We start from the raw sequence: 14362 nt of genomic DNA, 5'->3' as shown, positions 1-14362 counted from the left end.
AGCCTCTGTGGTGTTTTTAAAGCATGCATTTCAAGCCGCAGGGGGCAATGATCAGTTTCAGGGATTTGTTCCATCATTTCAGACATAACGACATAATCAGTTCTACGTTTATTGCAACATTGTCAAAGTTGTTCTAGTAGTACGCCATTTAAAAATGTTTTCTGTTGATTAAAATAAGAAATGTATCGGCCGGGGTCTTCTTGTTAAAGGTGGCATAACGTAAAAAGTGAGCTGTCCATGTCTTTCGATTAATAAGCAGGTTGAGGTGCTTTATAAATACTGTGAAAGGATCAAAACTCAATCTACAGAAAAATGCGCACACAGCCCTTTTTCAGAAATTGTGGCCTTAAACAAGCCGTCAGGTCTTCTGTACGGTTTTGATGTCACAACCTCACTCTATATAGATAGGTAGAAAGTGTTGTTACAGTCATTCCCCGGCTGCAATGATGGTGCAGAGACGCAGAGAGCGCATGTGCAGAGGACCCGGAGATGCTGACCAATCAGGGTGACTACAGGTATGTACAGCCAGACAGTATGTGTTTTTTTTAAACATTAAAGCATCCAAACATTTTAGTAGAAAGCCAAAATATAAGTATGAACCTGAATAATTAAATCCTGCAGCAGGTTGAATACAGAAATCCTGAAATCAGACGACAGGACACGTGCGGGCCCAGTCTGAACACTTTTAATGTGAACACAGGAGATCAGTAAAGGTAATACAAGTAGCGCACGTTGAGTCAAAACCCAACCCACAGAGAAAAACATCAGTCTGTGACACGAGAGCTGAACGTAGCTTTCGTAAAAAACAGACTTTATTCCCATACTTCTGGAGTGTGTATATATATATAAAAAAAGAAAACACTTTTATCTTTCTGGTTGGGGACTGATGTCTCTATACTGGTTCAGAGGTCAATTACAAACAACGTCTCACCTCACCTCACTGATGTTGAGCACAGCAGCATGTGGTTGTAAGAGACTGGAGGCACAGTGAGCATTGGTAATTTTAAACCTACGTTAATACAAGGTGAGCAGTTTAACAGTCCTTGAAAACACTGGAAAATATGGACTAGAGAGGACAATAGGTGACAAAAAGCCATTAGTACTGTCTGGGCTCATGTTTACAGTTACTGTAAATAATATTTTTTTTTTAGAAAAGTTAACTGATATTTAGAAAACTACGAGTACTGTAGAGAAAAATGTCATAAATGGAGATATGATCGACACAAAGACATAATGGCTTTTTACAAATCATCAAACCTGAAATAAAAAGGTGTTAAACGTTCTTAGTCCTGATTACTTGTCCGTGTATTACAAGTATTGTTAAAAACAGGCTCACATGATGGTCTGGCAAATATAATCTGAAGGCAAATGGCTCAATTAGGTTTCCTATTTCTTCCTATGGATTGTTAAGGCCACATGGCTGATTTTTTAAAAAAAATGCCAAAATACCCTGATCAGGAAAATAACAGCCATACCTACAGCGAGGGGGTCACAAGGGGTTAGAGGTAATTTCGTCTCCCCTTCGTTCTCTGAGCAGACTTTGCCAAAATCATTTAAAAAGAGCTGGCCTGAATTCCAAATAATTTACCCAGACCCTGGTACAAATAATCTGCTCAAAGGCTTAAGGGGAGCTGCGTCCAGCAATGATTGGTCAATGACCGTACAGTGGCCACGTACATACAGCAATACTGCGTCCTGTACAATGCTTTCCAAGGCAGATCACGGTAATTGTACAAAACAATCTGAAAAATAGAGAAGAATGAAAGTGTGTGTGGGGGGGGGGAGGTAATGAACAGAGGGGAGCACATAGTTCATCACTTTTCCAACAGCATTTAGCAGACTATATCTTTTGCTTATTTTTTCTTTTCTGAACAAATATTGTTTGCTTTCTCCATTTTTTAAAAGATGTAATACTTAACAGAAAGGGCGGGTGCAAACACAGGAAAGCATTATGATGAGAGGAATGATGAAGTGATTGGAATTTAGACTAAGAGAGAAGGGAGAGCGGGGTTGTCGATGGACGGAGAGAGCAAAAGCTTCAGCACATAATCCAGATAGGAATAATTAAAAAAGGGGGGGACAGAGCGGAGGAAGACGTCAATGCTAGAATGGCGGGGGGGTGGGGAATCATTCTTTCCAATCTTTCTTGATAGTGAGGCTCCATTCCCAGGAGAGATGATCGTGTTTGTCGTCGTCGGTGAACTTGGACTTTATGTTGTAGGTGCCGCGGGCAATCATCCCTTTGGGTGACTCCTCCATGGGGGTGAGGTACTCGTGTTCCTCCTCTCTGGGCCCGTAGCTCCCGACCATGTAGTCCGTCTTATCGACTGTACATTAGAGAGGGAGAGAAAAGGGAGTTGTGAGAAGAAGAAGAAGAAATGCTGCCTGCTGGGGCGCCTAGTAGCTCACTTGGTTGAGCAGATGCCCCATATACAGAGGCTAAAGCTCTTTTTGGACGGGACTAGTTTAATGGGGGGACGTGGGGTAAGGTCATTTTGCTGGAGATTTTAGTCCTATCCGAATGCGCCATGTCAGTAATTATTCCAGAAAATGTCAGTCAAAATTAGGGCGAGTTTCACCTTATGTAAAACGGTCCACAAAGAATACCTCAAATAAAACTGGTCCCGCCCGAATCAATCCCCAACCAGAGTGAGTTCCTGGTTGATCCAATAAGGAAGTGCTAAAAATTGCAGTTCGCTGAGTGTCCTCAAGGGGCAGGTTTCATAACAGAGCAGTTTCTCATTGAGCTCCATGTTAAATAGGCTGTTTCCATATCATAATTAAACCTATTTAAGGCCTGGAGGAAAATACCATTCTAGTCTTATGTTTTCTTTTATGTTTTATGTTTATGTTTTTCCCCCCATAACCGTCCAGACTTGGAAATTACTTAAGTTAATTAAGTCAGAGGATGCTGCTTTACATGACATTTCCACCCAAAATTAATTTCATAAATAGATATTATAAATAAAAGCATTACCCTTTACTCCTTTCCTGTAAGATTGCTGAGTGTACTTCAGGCCAGACACAATTTCCTTGTTGACCTGCAAAAGGAAACATCCATCACATCCTGCTAGACAGTTTCCCGTGACAGAGACATCAACTGCAGTAACACCATCATGACCCCAACAGTCTGAGACAACAGTTTCACAAAGACCAGACTCTCTCTCACCTTGAAGTTGATCTTTATTCTGTATTCCACTCCCTCCTTCAGCACAAATGGGTTCTTCCTGAAGTTCTCCAGATCTCCTGCAAGAGAAAGCAACACAGCATGAAAAGAAAATTGAAGATGTCAAAGATATAATTAAATATTCGTTTAAAAGCATTTTACAGTCTAAAAACATTCATCTTAATCGGTTGAGTTTTATCAGAGGAGAGACTTTATTCTCACAATCAAAGTGTTTTGATGTTAACACCCTGTAGTACTGATACTGAACACCAGGTGGCACAGTGAGCCCAGCTCTCCTGTAGCTCAGTGTGACCACCGAGGGAGGGCAGGAGAGCCATCAGGAAATGGCTCATTAACCCACTTACACAGGAATCATGTCATGACTAATTAGCAGGCTAATGACCCAGCAGGTCATTCGGCCTATATTTGCACACAACAATGGGAGTGATTAGTGTTTATAATGAATGTTACTACCAGCTAATTCTTCCAGTGTGTCTGCTGTATGGAAAGACAGCTGCCTAAATGTGGGCTTCAACTATAAATGATCAATTTTCACTCAAAAAAGAGAGAAGAAAAGGTTGCTGTAGAGTTCCGTCCCAATCGCAGCCTCACACAGACCGTGGGTACCACTCACCCTGCAGGTCGAGGATCAGAGGGTTTGGAGCTGTTTCGCATAACAGAGTCATTCTTGTCACCTGGACGTTGGGGACGCTGGGATCTTAGAAGGAAGAAAAAAAAAAAGTCCAAAATTATGATCATCAACTAATAGCACCTGAGAGAAAACTCCAGATCAAACTGTGCAAAAAAAAAAAATGAAGGTAAGACAGTAGCTCATGTTTAACTAGATTTTACACTGTTCAAAGTTTTCAAAATACGTAATAAGTCATTTTGCTTTTACCACACACCAAATTTTCCATTTTACAAAAGCCAAACTTTGAACCATAATATAAAATTATAGTATACTGGTAAGATAAACAACAATTACTGAAATCAGACATCTGATCAAGTAAAAAGTAAGGAACTGTTCAGTCATTTGGTGTTAATCGTCTTACTTAACAGTGTTCAATACTCTGAGTAACTGAATTGTTTTCACAACAAATAACTGAGGTTCGATTCCCCGTACTATTGGTGGTGAAAACACACTGAGCAGCAGCTTTACCAGCTGTCATGGATGTATAACACACATTGCACACTTAATGACATAACCTACAACAAGAATAGTTATCTTAAGTGTTTTTTTGCATTGGCTGTACTGGTGGATGAAATCAATTGATACATCTGAATGTGTGTTAGTTAATGGCTTATGTTACATTTGCAGTTGTTCTAGAAGATCCTGAGTGTTATACTCAGCGAGGATCACTAACCTGCATTGGGAACCTTGCCCAGCAGGGCCTCCTTGTACTTGCGCAGGCTCTCATCCTCTGCGTCCAGCTTCTGGATCTCCTCTAAGGTCTTCTGGGCAGGAGGCTTGTAGTTGACTGAGCTTTCATCCTCTACGTTGGCTGCGAGCTCTGCCAGCTGCTCTGGTGTAAGGTCCTGCTCTGCCATGATGTGCTAAACACAACAAGAAAGTGACAGCAGAGAGGTTAGAGAACAAAAAAATTAAGTAAGATGGACTGACAGCAAGACTCCACACAACAGACTGCAAGGCAGCGCATGGTTATTAGACATCCAGATGCTGGATGATTATAACAGATTACTTATCCAGAGGGAAACGCAGTGAACTTTGACCTCGGGGCTTTAGCAGCGTACGTAAATCAGCAGCTCATGTAAAAAGAAACACCATAAATAACATTGTTCCTCTTACTGTTTGTTTGCTGTTTATTTATCCTGAGATTTGCTGAAGTTTGGAGATACTGCCTATTACAGGTAGGACAAAATTGATACAACAATATATCGTATTACTTTCTTTTGTGATAGATTATCATTACACTGGAAACTGTTTTTAAAGAGAGGAATGTGCATCTTTTGCATTCATTTATTAGATTTTTACTTTTCTGAAAATTATATATGTGTGTTTTACATTTGAATGTCACACGCGGCAATTGACACGTTGCAGTCTGTGTGTGTTTGTGTGTGTGTGTGATCTAAGAGCATATGCTCTGTTGTACATTGTTTAATCTGTCAAATGATGTGAAACCAACACTACAATGCAGCAAATAAATTCATACTTCCTGCTTTTCTCCTTTTTACAAGTGATTTTTTTGCTCTTCAGTTACACAGATATCATGATGTTTTGTAGATGATGGTCTTGCAGTGTTGGAGTATCGCAAAATCGCTGTATCGTTCGTGATACCATCACTATCATCATCAGTTACTCTGACTCCCACCCCTGCTGTCTATGACTCTATACTGTTGAGTGGAGCATAATGAAACTATGAAAACTTTAAACAGCAACAACTCTGTTCACATGAAATGACAAAGCTAAAGATGCTGTGAATAGTTTTAGATCACAGAGTGACGAAACTGATGACAAAAAGATTTCTCAGCATATTAGAGTTTACAACATGCTCTGCGTGGATCATCACAGTTGACTTTATCCTTATTTTTGACAAGAGACGAGGCAGTTTTATTGTATTTTAGTCAGTGTATGCTGAGTTATAGATCACACACATGTGAAAGCACAAAACATACACACAAGCATCTTTCAAGCATCGTTACCATCTGGACCGGTGGTCTAAAAGCTGATAACCTCCAGGCTTCTCCCTCACTTTTCTCCTCCATCACAAACTGCTGTCAGACCTCAGAGAAAACAGCGGTGCTAATGTGGCCGTCTACGTCCAGCTGCACTGTCACACCAGTCACTACTGATTAGAAGCGAGGGTGCTGATCCTGAGCAGTGACCAGCATAACAACGTAGTGACATCATCTTCATTTTTGTGGGAACACAGGAGGTGCTACAAAACTCAATTGTTGCTCATAAAATGCAGTGGTGAAATAAAAAGGAGGTACCTATTTATACTAACATCTGGTGCACATATGCTTGGCGCAGCTATACAACTCTGATCTACACCTGGGAAAGCCAAGAGGCAGCTACATGATGGTGCCCTCGTAACACCTGATCTGTGTGGTCTGTTTTTCCTGTTCTTCCTGCAGTCCACAGACAACTGACAACACACGTCTGATGGTGTCGAGCATTTTCATATCAGCTTTCAAATGCAAAGGTATGTGCTTGGTGATAGTTCATTTTATTTCCTGAGTCAGGCAGAAATGAACACAGCCATAAATGTGTCATTAAGAGAACCGATACTATTTAGTAATGTCAATCATAACAGAACTCGCTGTGGGATCAGTCACGTTTAGGTCACTCATTATTGCATTTGGATTGGAATTGATAATATTTTAATGATCCCAATGCCCGTATAGATTCTGCTTATCGGTGTGACTCTTTATGGTATCCCTTATTGATTCCTGGTCAATTTTCTGTGGGGAAAAAAATAGGCCTACACAGGTTTTCAGCGTCAACACAACTGTTTTATTATTTCTGAGTCTGAACACTGTTTAGATTAAATGAGCAAATATCTACACAGCTTTCTTTTTATTTCCATTTTCAGGTTTTTCAAAAGAAACGTCTGCCTGCGTGGTGCCACTCACTCACTCCCTCACTTACTCATACTGATCTTCAACCGCTTATCAGGGATCGGGTCCCGGGGGCAACAGCTCTAGCAGGGGACTCCAAACTTCCCTTTCTGCCCTGCCTGCGTGGTGCTTATATATTATAATTCCACGCTATGGTTTGTTTCATCATTTCCATGAAAACTCCTTATTGTTTAACGGGGACACATGAGTTTGATGTGCAATTGTCAGAAAAACATACCGGCATTTATAAAAAAGGAATCGATAAGCTCAGGATGCATACGATTCCAATTTGATACCAGTTCTCAATTCCCATCCCCATTATTTAATGAATCTGACATTTTTGAGAAAAAAAAACATTTCTCTCAGTTAACAGGCAACTAGTCCTCAAACTTCTTATCCTAAATTTTCCCCATTTAATGTTGAAAGAAAGCAACTTCCTGTATTTGAGCTAATTCAACTGAGAAAGGAACCATAGCTGTCACACTAAAGAAGAGGATTTATCACTCTGAAAAAGGAAAGCTGTGTAAAACAGACCCAAGGCGATAAATGCTTGAATGTAAATGATGTGAAGAAATCAGTAACAGTGTAAAGTAATACCAAATATTAGAAAGAGGAAGACATAAGGCTATAAACAAACTGCTTTAAGTCTGATTAAACTAAACTTCTTCTTAGTGTAAATAATCCCTAAATATTTGCTGCCTCGGCTTTGTTTACTGTTGCAAATTCGTGCCAACGTGTTAGTTAAAGGTCATCATAAATCAACACAGGTAAGCTTTCAGACTATTGCAAACACAGGCTTCACGTGCTGTACCAAGTGAATCCTCCTCTCAGTAAAGAGAATAATACCGTAACACACTATTTACAATCTGAGGAACCACGATAAATCATGACAGCACACAGACACTCCATGCAACAGCAACTAGTTTGTCGCCCCGCCTGTAATGCTCTTCACTGTTCTATTGTGTCTGCCATATAGAGTTGGGTGTTAGCAAAGCAGGAACTGGGAACACAGCATCGTTTATCCAAATGGGGCCTCTGTGGTCTCATAAAGCACAAATTCCTTTTGTGTCAGTATCTGGTCAGCTGTGTGTGAGTGCTTCTGGTCAGAGGGAATGAGTGAGAGACTCCTTGTTGCACAAAGAGAGGAAAAGAAGAGCAGATAACACAGCGGTGCCGTCATATCATATTGAAGTATCGACGAACAGGTTGGTTTTTCTCACTTCCTCTATTCTCCTGCATGTTCCACTGTGACTGCAGCTTAACAAAACTGTCACAAAGGAGGAAGTGAGTGTCCTTTTTAGACATGCGTTGGGTGGAGAGCTACACTATACACACTGTAAGACATGTAGGAGGCTTTTGCTACATTTAAAATCAATATGGAGGACAAAGATGCAGGAACTTCACCAATTTGACATCTCAAAGTCTGTAAGATCGATAATGTTATAAGTGCAATTAGGAATTTGCAATATGACAGTATATCATCAAAGCGACATTTTAATGTAATTCTTATCGCAACTTCAAAAAGCCAGCAGCCAAACTGCATTACGGCAATATTTACGTTATTGGACGGAACTTTGTAATCTGATCCTTGCATGCTGTGTTAACTTAACACTACTGTTCTTAATAAAGAGGTATACAAAATTATTTTTTAAATTAAATTACCAGGAAACATGACATCATGATATGTATCGTTATCAAGACTTGAAATTACCTATACCTGGATAAAGGATTTCGACCATATCTCCCAGCCCTAGGTGAAATGCTAGATCAGCGGAGTACTATTTTAAGGGCAAGGGCTGGATAACTCTAACCCGACTCGTCAGATGGTTTGTTACGCAGAAACATCTGAGAAGGCGTCATAGGAAACTGATTTGGAAAGGGCAGGCTCTTTTTAAAACACACCTGGCAGGTGATTGGATGAACTGTCCATCAAACTCTCGCTGAAGTCACTTTGGAGAAGAGCAAAAACATATTTTCCATCGAGAAAAGCGTTCAGTGTTGTTCTCTTCTCTCAAAGAAGATAATTTCAATTTCAAATCAATTCAATTTTATTTATAGTGTCGAATCATAACAAAAGTTATCTCAGGACACTTTACAAACTAGGTAAAGACCACTCTCTATGACTTATTTATGATAAACATAGACCCAACAATTCCCCCGTAGAGTACGGTGGCAGCGAAAACCTTCCCTATTACAGGCAGGAACGTCAGACAGACCCAGCTCTGTGGAGGACGGACATCTGTCCTGACCGGTTGGAGAGGAAGAAAAGGAGAGAAAGAGAGAAAAGACGGACAGAGAAAAACTCTCCAGTGCTGCTAAAACAGATGCTATTTTAGCATCTAAGCTAACCTCTTTAGGAGCCGTCATTGTTGGTCGCCTCTTGTGTCGTGTTCTTTTTTAAAACCAAAATGTATTTGGTTCCAACTTCTCAAATATGTATATTTGCTATTTTTTAAAGTTATGTTTAAAGTTATTAAGTCTACGATGATAAATAGATGAGAACATTTGCATCTTTAAGGGGTTTGCAGAAGAACATGTTTTTATTTATCAAGTAACATTTTTGAAAACACTTTTTTTATTAAAACAATGTCAATCACTACTACTATAGAAACTAAATTATCTCCTATTGAGGACAGAGCGTGGAACATGATCATGGGTATCATGATGATAATGATTGTTATTTTATGAAGCAATTTTAAACTTTAAGAGCTACAAATACTGTGTTGATTCATGCTGAATAATGGTCCTTTCTACTGTGGAGCTAAAGTATATCATCGCTTAGTGTACGTGACTCTGTGCTGCTTCCCTGCGGTCTTTTACTGTCAACAAAATAGTTACCAACATAAGCACAAGCACATACAGAAGACACAGTTTTATAAGAGTGTCTGCACACAGCCACGTCACCCATAGATGCCATCTTAAAGTATGAAATTGTTCAATCAGCAAATTAAAAAACCCATCCACTGAGTAAAATGGATTAGTTTAAACAATATTGACAACACCGTCCTCATAATGATGCACATTCTTTCAGGCTAACAATGCGGGTGCGGCTAACTGGCTACAGTCTAATCTGAAAGGAAAAGGCCCATTCATTGTTCTGCTGGGAGACAATACACAGGTCATGAGATCATGCAAACAAATACTGGATGTGTCATTGAACCTCTCCACCTCGGCGTCCTAACCTTCACCCGCCTCCTACAGGAGGATAATCTGTTTGCTGGACAGGGCTAAGCAGAAGCACGATTTTAAAAACACACCAAGCTCGGCAGCAGCGGATGCTTCAGATTAGGCCCGTTCCTTAGCAACACCTCCAAGAAGTTAGATTATGGAAAGTGGAATTACGGCTAATGAGGCATTCAGGGACAGGAGAGGAAAGTGTTTGGAGGCGTCACTGGTGGCCCATCAAGAGGATTCTCCGTGAGGGGAGTCATTAGTGTCATCAAACGTTACTGAAGATAATTGATCTACAAGCTCAATGAGCACCAGGGAATCCCTGTGGGATGATAGGGGCTTTATGGAGTGGAGGGGTGTGTGTGTGTGTGTGTGTGTGTGTGTGTGTGTGTGTGTGTGTGTGTGTGTGTGTGTGTGTGTGTGTGTGTGTGTGTGTGTGTGTGTGTGTGTGTGTGTGTGTGTGTGTGTGTGTGTGTGTGTGTAAGGGGGAGAAGGGACAAGAGAACAAGACTAAGGTTGACTCCTATATGACTGGACCATGTATGGACAATTTTGTCAAATTGAGTAGTGTCTAACAAAATTGTAGATGAACATTTGATATACAATAATTCACATTTTAAAGTGTACTGAACTTGCAGTAGCATCACATGACATGGTCAAGCTACCTTGGAGACAAATAATTGAAGACTGCTTTAATTTAATAAATTCAACAACGTTATCATGCTATTTATTGTATTGCATTACTAATCTAAAGTGTTATTGTATAATTACTTTGTTAAACAGACCGGACCTATTCCTTCAGCTGTTTGCTATGAGTGCATCCGACGCCACTCTACACAACTCTTATTAGAGAGCTCTCCCTATTTTTTTTTTTAAAACGAGGCTTTCTGGGTTCAACTTTGCAGGTAGAGTAACAAAAGCTTAGCACAGAAATAACAACCCCAGACAACCGCATATATTGATTGAATCCGCGGATTGATCGTGGAGGCACAGCTGATTCATTTTGAAAGAGCAATAGCCAATGAGGAAGCTCCAACTCAAACGCCGTCACTGATTTAAACCAAGGGTGTAACTTCATCAGTGACCAACTTTTCGCGTATACAAGGCTGGCCCTCGCTTAGCTACGGTCCGGCTAAAAACACAGTAATATTTAAATTTAGTCAATATTGCCTTTAACTAGAGTTTAAGTAAAGCTGAAGAATACAGATCTACACCTTATGGGCTCCGTCTGATGCCGTGGATCATACAGGTCAGGCTCTTCACAGGGAGGAACACATGAGGAGGAACAACAATGCGACAAAGGTGATAACGCAGCAGGAATAGAGCAGCCAGACATCAGAAAAACGTGAAACCTCAGGAGCTTTGTAGTTTGTGCACACCAGAGCCACCTTTACTAAATATTTGACAAGCGGAAGTCTTACAGCTGTTTAATATTCTAAATTGCTGTGTCTAAGAACACATTCACCTCAGAGACGGCAACTGGATATAAATGTTGTTGTTATAACTGAGTGACTGGCGACCTTTGTGAAGTGACCTTTATCTCTTGGCCTCACCAACCTATTGAAGATGTCACTCACAGATCTACGGCTGCTTTGAACTCTGGTCTCTGTTGGTCTCTTTTCATGCAACACTCATGCCAGAAACCCTATCAGCTGCAAGTAGTGTTGCTGGGATAGCAATAATAGTGATTTCATTTTTTTTTAATGCAAACAACACAATAATGACTGCACCAAAGACAACATGAGCCCTATAAAACACACACGTATATAGTGTATTTGGATACCATTAGGATTTTATTTTGGATTTTTCGTTTCTAGTTCAGGCAAAGGTACGTTGCAAGTCAGACTATCACCAGGCTTTTTCGTCTGAAGAAATGACTGCAGACTTCCTTTTTCAGGTGCGATGACTCATATCCTTTCGAGCACTAAACCACATGGTGTGAATCTGAAGAACAACTCAATTTAGCAGTCCACCTGTGAGGCTTATCCAACCTAATTATTTTTTTTAAAAAAGAGGCTGTAATGACACCAATGCAAAAGGGCACAGGCTAGATGTAAGTAGAATAGATAAAACCATGCTGAGTACTGCTAAGCTGAAGATGTAGTGCAGCATGCAACGCCAAAGCTTTAAAGGAAGTGTTACACAAAGAGCTTCTGGCAGAGATGATGCAATGCAGAGGAAATCAATCTCAACAGAAATAGAGAAGGGGTTGAGAATAAAACAGATGAAAATTAGAGAAGGAACATGATAAAAAAGCTTGTTGTGAGTTTGTGGATGTTGATTACGTGAAAAGCTATCGGCCCAGCCTTTAAGCAACCAAGATCACATTTACAGGATGTGCATCACAGAAGCAGCTATATCAGCAAAGAGGACTAAGAAGAGAGAGGTGGATGTGAGAAGAAAAAAACAAGCAAGCAAACATGTATATCCCAGGAAGAACCAGAACAAATAGAAAGCTTTAAAAATAGCCAATGAGCAATCCCTGCGCGCAGCAGCAGGAAGCTGCCAATGAATGGGATAGCCAAGGTGCCAACTGAAAGGTCAGGGCTTATTCCCAGATTCGGGTCTGCCTCCCTTGGCAAAAGGGGGAGGTGATGGCAGGATGGCAACAACATTATATTCCAAGAGGTATAAAACATGCAAATTCAACCAACTGGGGGAAATTAAACATTTATGGCCTTAACACTGCCTTGTATTGAAGCCTATCACTTCTTAGAGGATGTTGATGAAGTCTGCTGCTGTGGTCGATGAAGGCTCTGACTGAAGAGGATCATACAATGAAAAAGAGAGGCTGATCACTACTAGCTCACACTGGTCTGAGTAGAGGAGGGGGGTCTGGCTAGCATCCCTGCATATATCCCCCTGTGGCACTGAGCTAAAAAAGAAGAAATCTAAAGCATTTTATATTTTAAGAGTTCAAAAAGAATACTTTGCTGTATTGGTCCCTTTAGAATTAGATCAAATAGACAAACCCAATACACTGGAGCATTAGTGAAGCTGTAACGAGCAGATTTTGCGTATTATTGGCAATACAGCACCATAGACAGGATGTGCAACCCTTCACTTTCCAAATATGAGCTAATATGTACAACTAATATGTTGTTTTGACCCTTGCACTTACTGTGAGCTGCATGAACATGTACGAAGCTTATTCTGCTGATGTAAGGGAAATAACTTCAATGAAATGCCAAATGCTGACTCTTTAGTCGTTAAGTCTACTTCTTTAATCAACCAGGTCAAATGAGAGAAACAAAAACTGAGCCACCCGACCCCTCACTGCAAGACTGCATGTCCTCAGGTAGAGAGGAAGCAAATGAAAGGCTGTCAGAAATAAGTTATCTAAAAGTTTCTAGAGGGGGGAGGGAAAAAATCCTCCAGGCCACACACACACACACATACAGGAAGGAAATGGGGGATTCACAATCGCTTTGAGAAATCACGTATCAGTCATTTATCTAAGTGAACATCTTAACTATCACACAAAAGAGCTGACACTTGGAGCCCATTTCGATCTCATCAGATGTAATCTATGTGCACTTGACTACTAAAGGCGAGGTCTAAGGTGTGCGCACTTCAGGCCAAATTCAAATTAAGAAGTTTAGTTTGTTTCAGGAAGTGGCTGTAAAATGTTCCTCGTGTGCTACAAGACAGTCAGGTCACACGCATTTTATAGTAAGTGACTCTAAATGCCTCATTTGAATGAAGTTTCGGTCAAATAGCCAATGCATCCACTCATTGTATTGAGTTATTGTGAACAATTACTTGCAATAGATGATCGTTACCTAACGAGGCTCAACACCCGGAAATGAGTCTACACTCCTGTTGTCGAATAACTTCAAATGACTTAGCAACTAGTTTTTTTATTCTTAGAAGTTTGACACTGTAGGTCTACGACTACAAAAGTATAAAACAGTGACTCTTTGGTAAACAAATTCCTCCTTTCGTAAATACGCGTCCATAGCCTGAGGTAACGTTAAGTTGCTAATACCTTACTTCCTTATCAAGTGCCGGAAAAACTTGCTAACTACACCAAAGCACCTCGGACATGTACGGCTAACGTCCGGAGACATATCCAGTCGGCTAAAAATACATATTCTTAGAGTTTATAAAGTGTGTTTTCATCAACTCTTACCGTTATAGCGCCGTAGGCTTTGACAGTCTCTGGATGAGAGGAGTGAAGTGAAGCGGCGGCGGAAAATCTGAGCCAACGGCCGCTAAGAACCAGGGGAGGCAACGTCCGGTGCGCCGCCTTCAAAATAAAGGCTTTTCTTTTTAAAGTCAATTTACAATGTACACAGTGTTGGAGTAACTGACCATTTGAGAAATCCATCACATTATCGACATTTACTTACCTGCATCTGTGGCTTTTTAAAAAAAAAAACTTGAGTATTTCCTTTTTATGTTACGTTTTAGTTCCACATTTCAGAGAGAAACATTGTACTTTTT

At 40.4% G+C, this 14362-nt stretch overlaps 1 protein-coding gene across 1 annotated transcript; it reads right to left on the bottom strand.

The window, feature by feature from the left end:
• Window positions 1–669: 669 nt before the first annotated feature.
• Window positions 670–14139, bottom strand: arhgdia (Rho GDP dissociation inhibitor (GDI) alpha). The gene is made up of 6 exons (XM_083930899.1): window positions 14049–14139; window positions 4531–4720; window positions 3801–3884; window positions 3170–3246; window positions 2978–3041; window positions 670–2327 (listed from the first exon to the last, which is right to left on the bottom strand). The coding sequence occupies exons 2-6, from the start codon at window positions 4712–4714 to the stop codon at window positions 2128–2130; spliced, it is 609 nt and encodes a 202-aa protein (XP_083787025.1). The 5' UTR covers window positions 4715–4720; window positions 14049–14139; the 3' UTR covers window positions 670–2127.
• Between the last annotated feature and the right edge of the window lie 223 nt (window positions 14140–14362).

The sequence above is a fragment of the Echiichthys vipera genome, assembly GCF_963691815.1.
Source record: "Echiichthys vipera genome assembly, chromosome: 17".
Taxonomy (NCBI): domain Eukaryota; kingdom Metazoa; phylum Chordata; class Actinopteri; order Perciformes; family Trachinidae; genus Echiichthys; species Echiichthys vipera.
This window is presented reverse-complemented; position numbering and strand designations above follow the sequence as displayed.

Excerpts from the sequence above, each read along its gene's own strand:
- arhgdia (XM_083930899.1), bottom strand. The coding sequence starts at position 4,714 with ATGGCAGAGCAGGACCTTACACCAGAGCAGCTGGCAGAGCTCGCAGCC. Across the intron at positions 3,885-4,530 it reads GGGCAAGGTTCCCAATGCAG|ATCCCAGCGTCCCCAACGTC; the intron begins GTTAGTGATCCT and ends CTTCCTTCTAAG. Across the intron at positions 2,328-2,977 it reads TTACAGGAAAGGAGTAAAGG|TCGATAAGACGGACTACATG; the intron begins GTAATGCTTTTA and ends TCTAATGTACAG.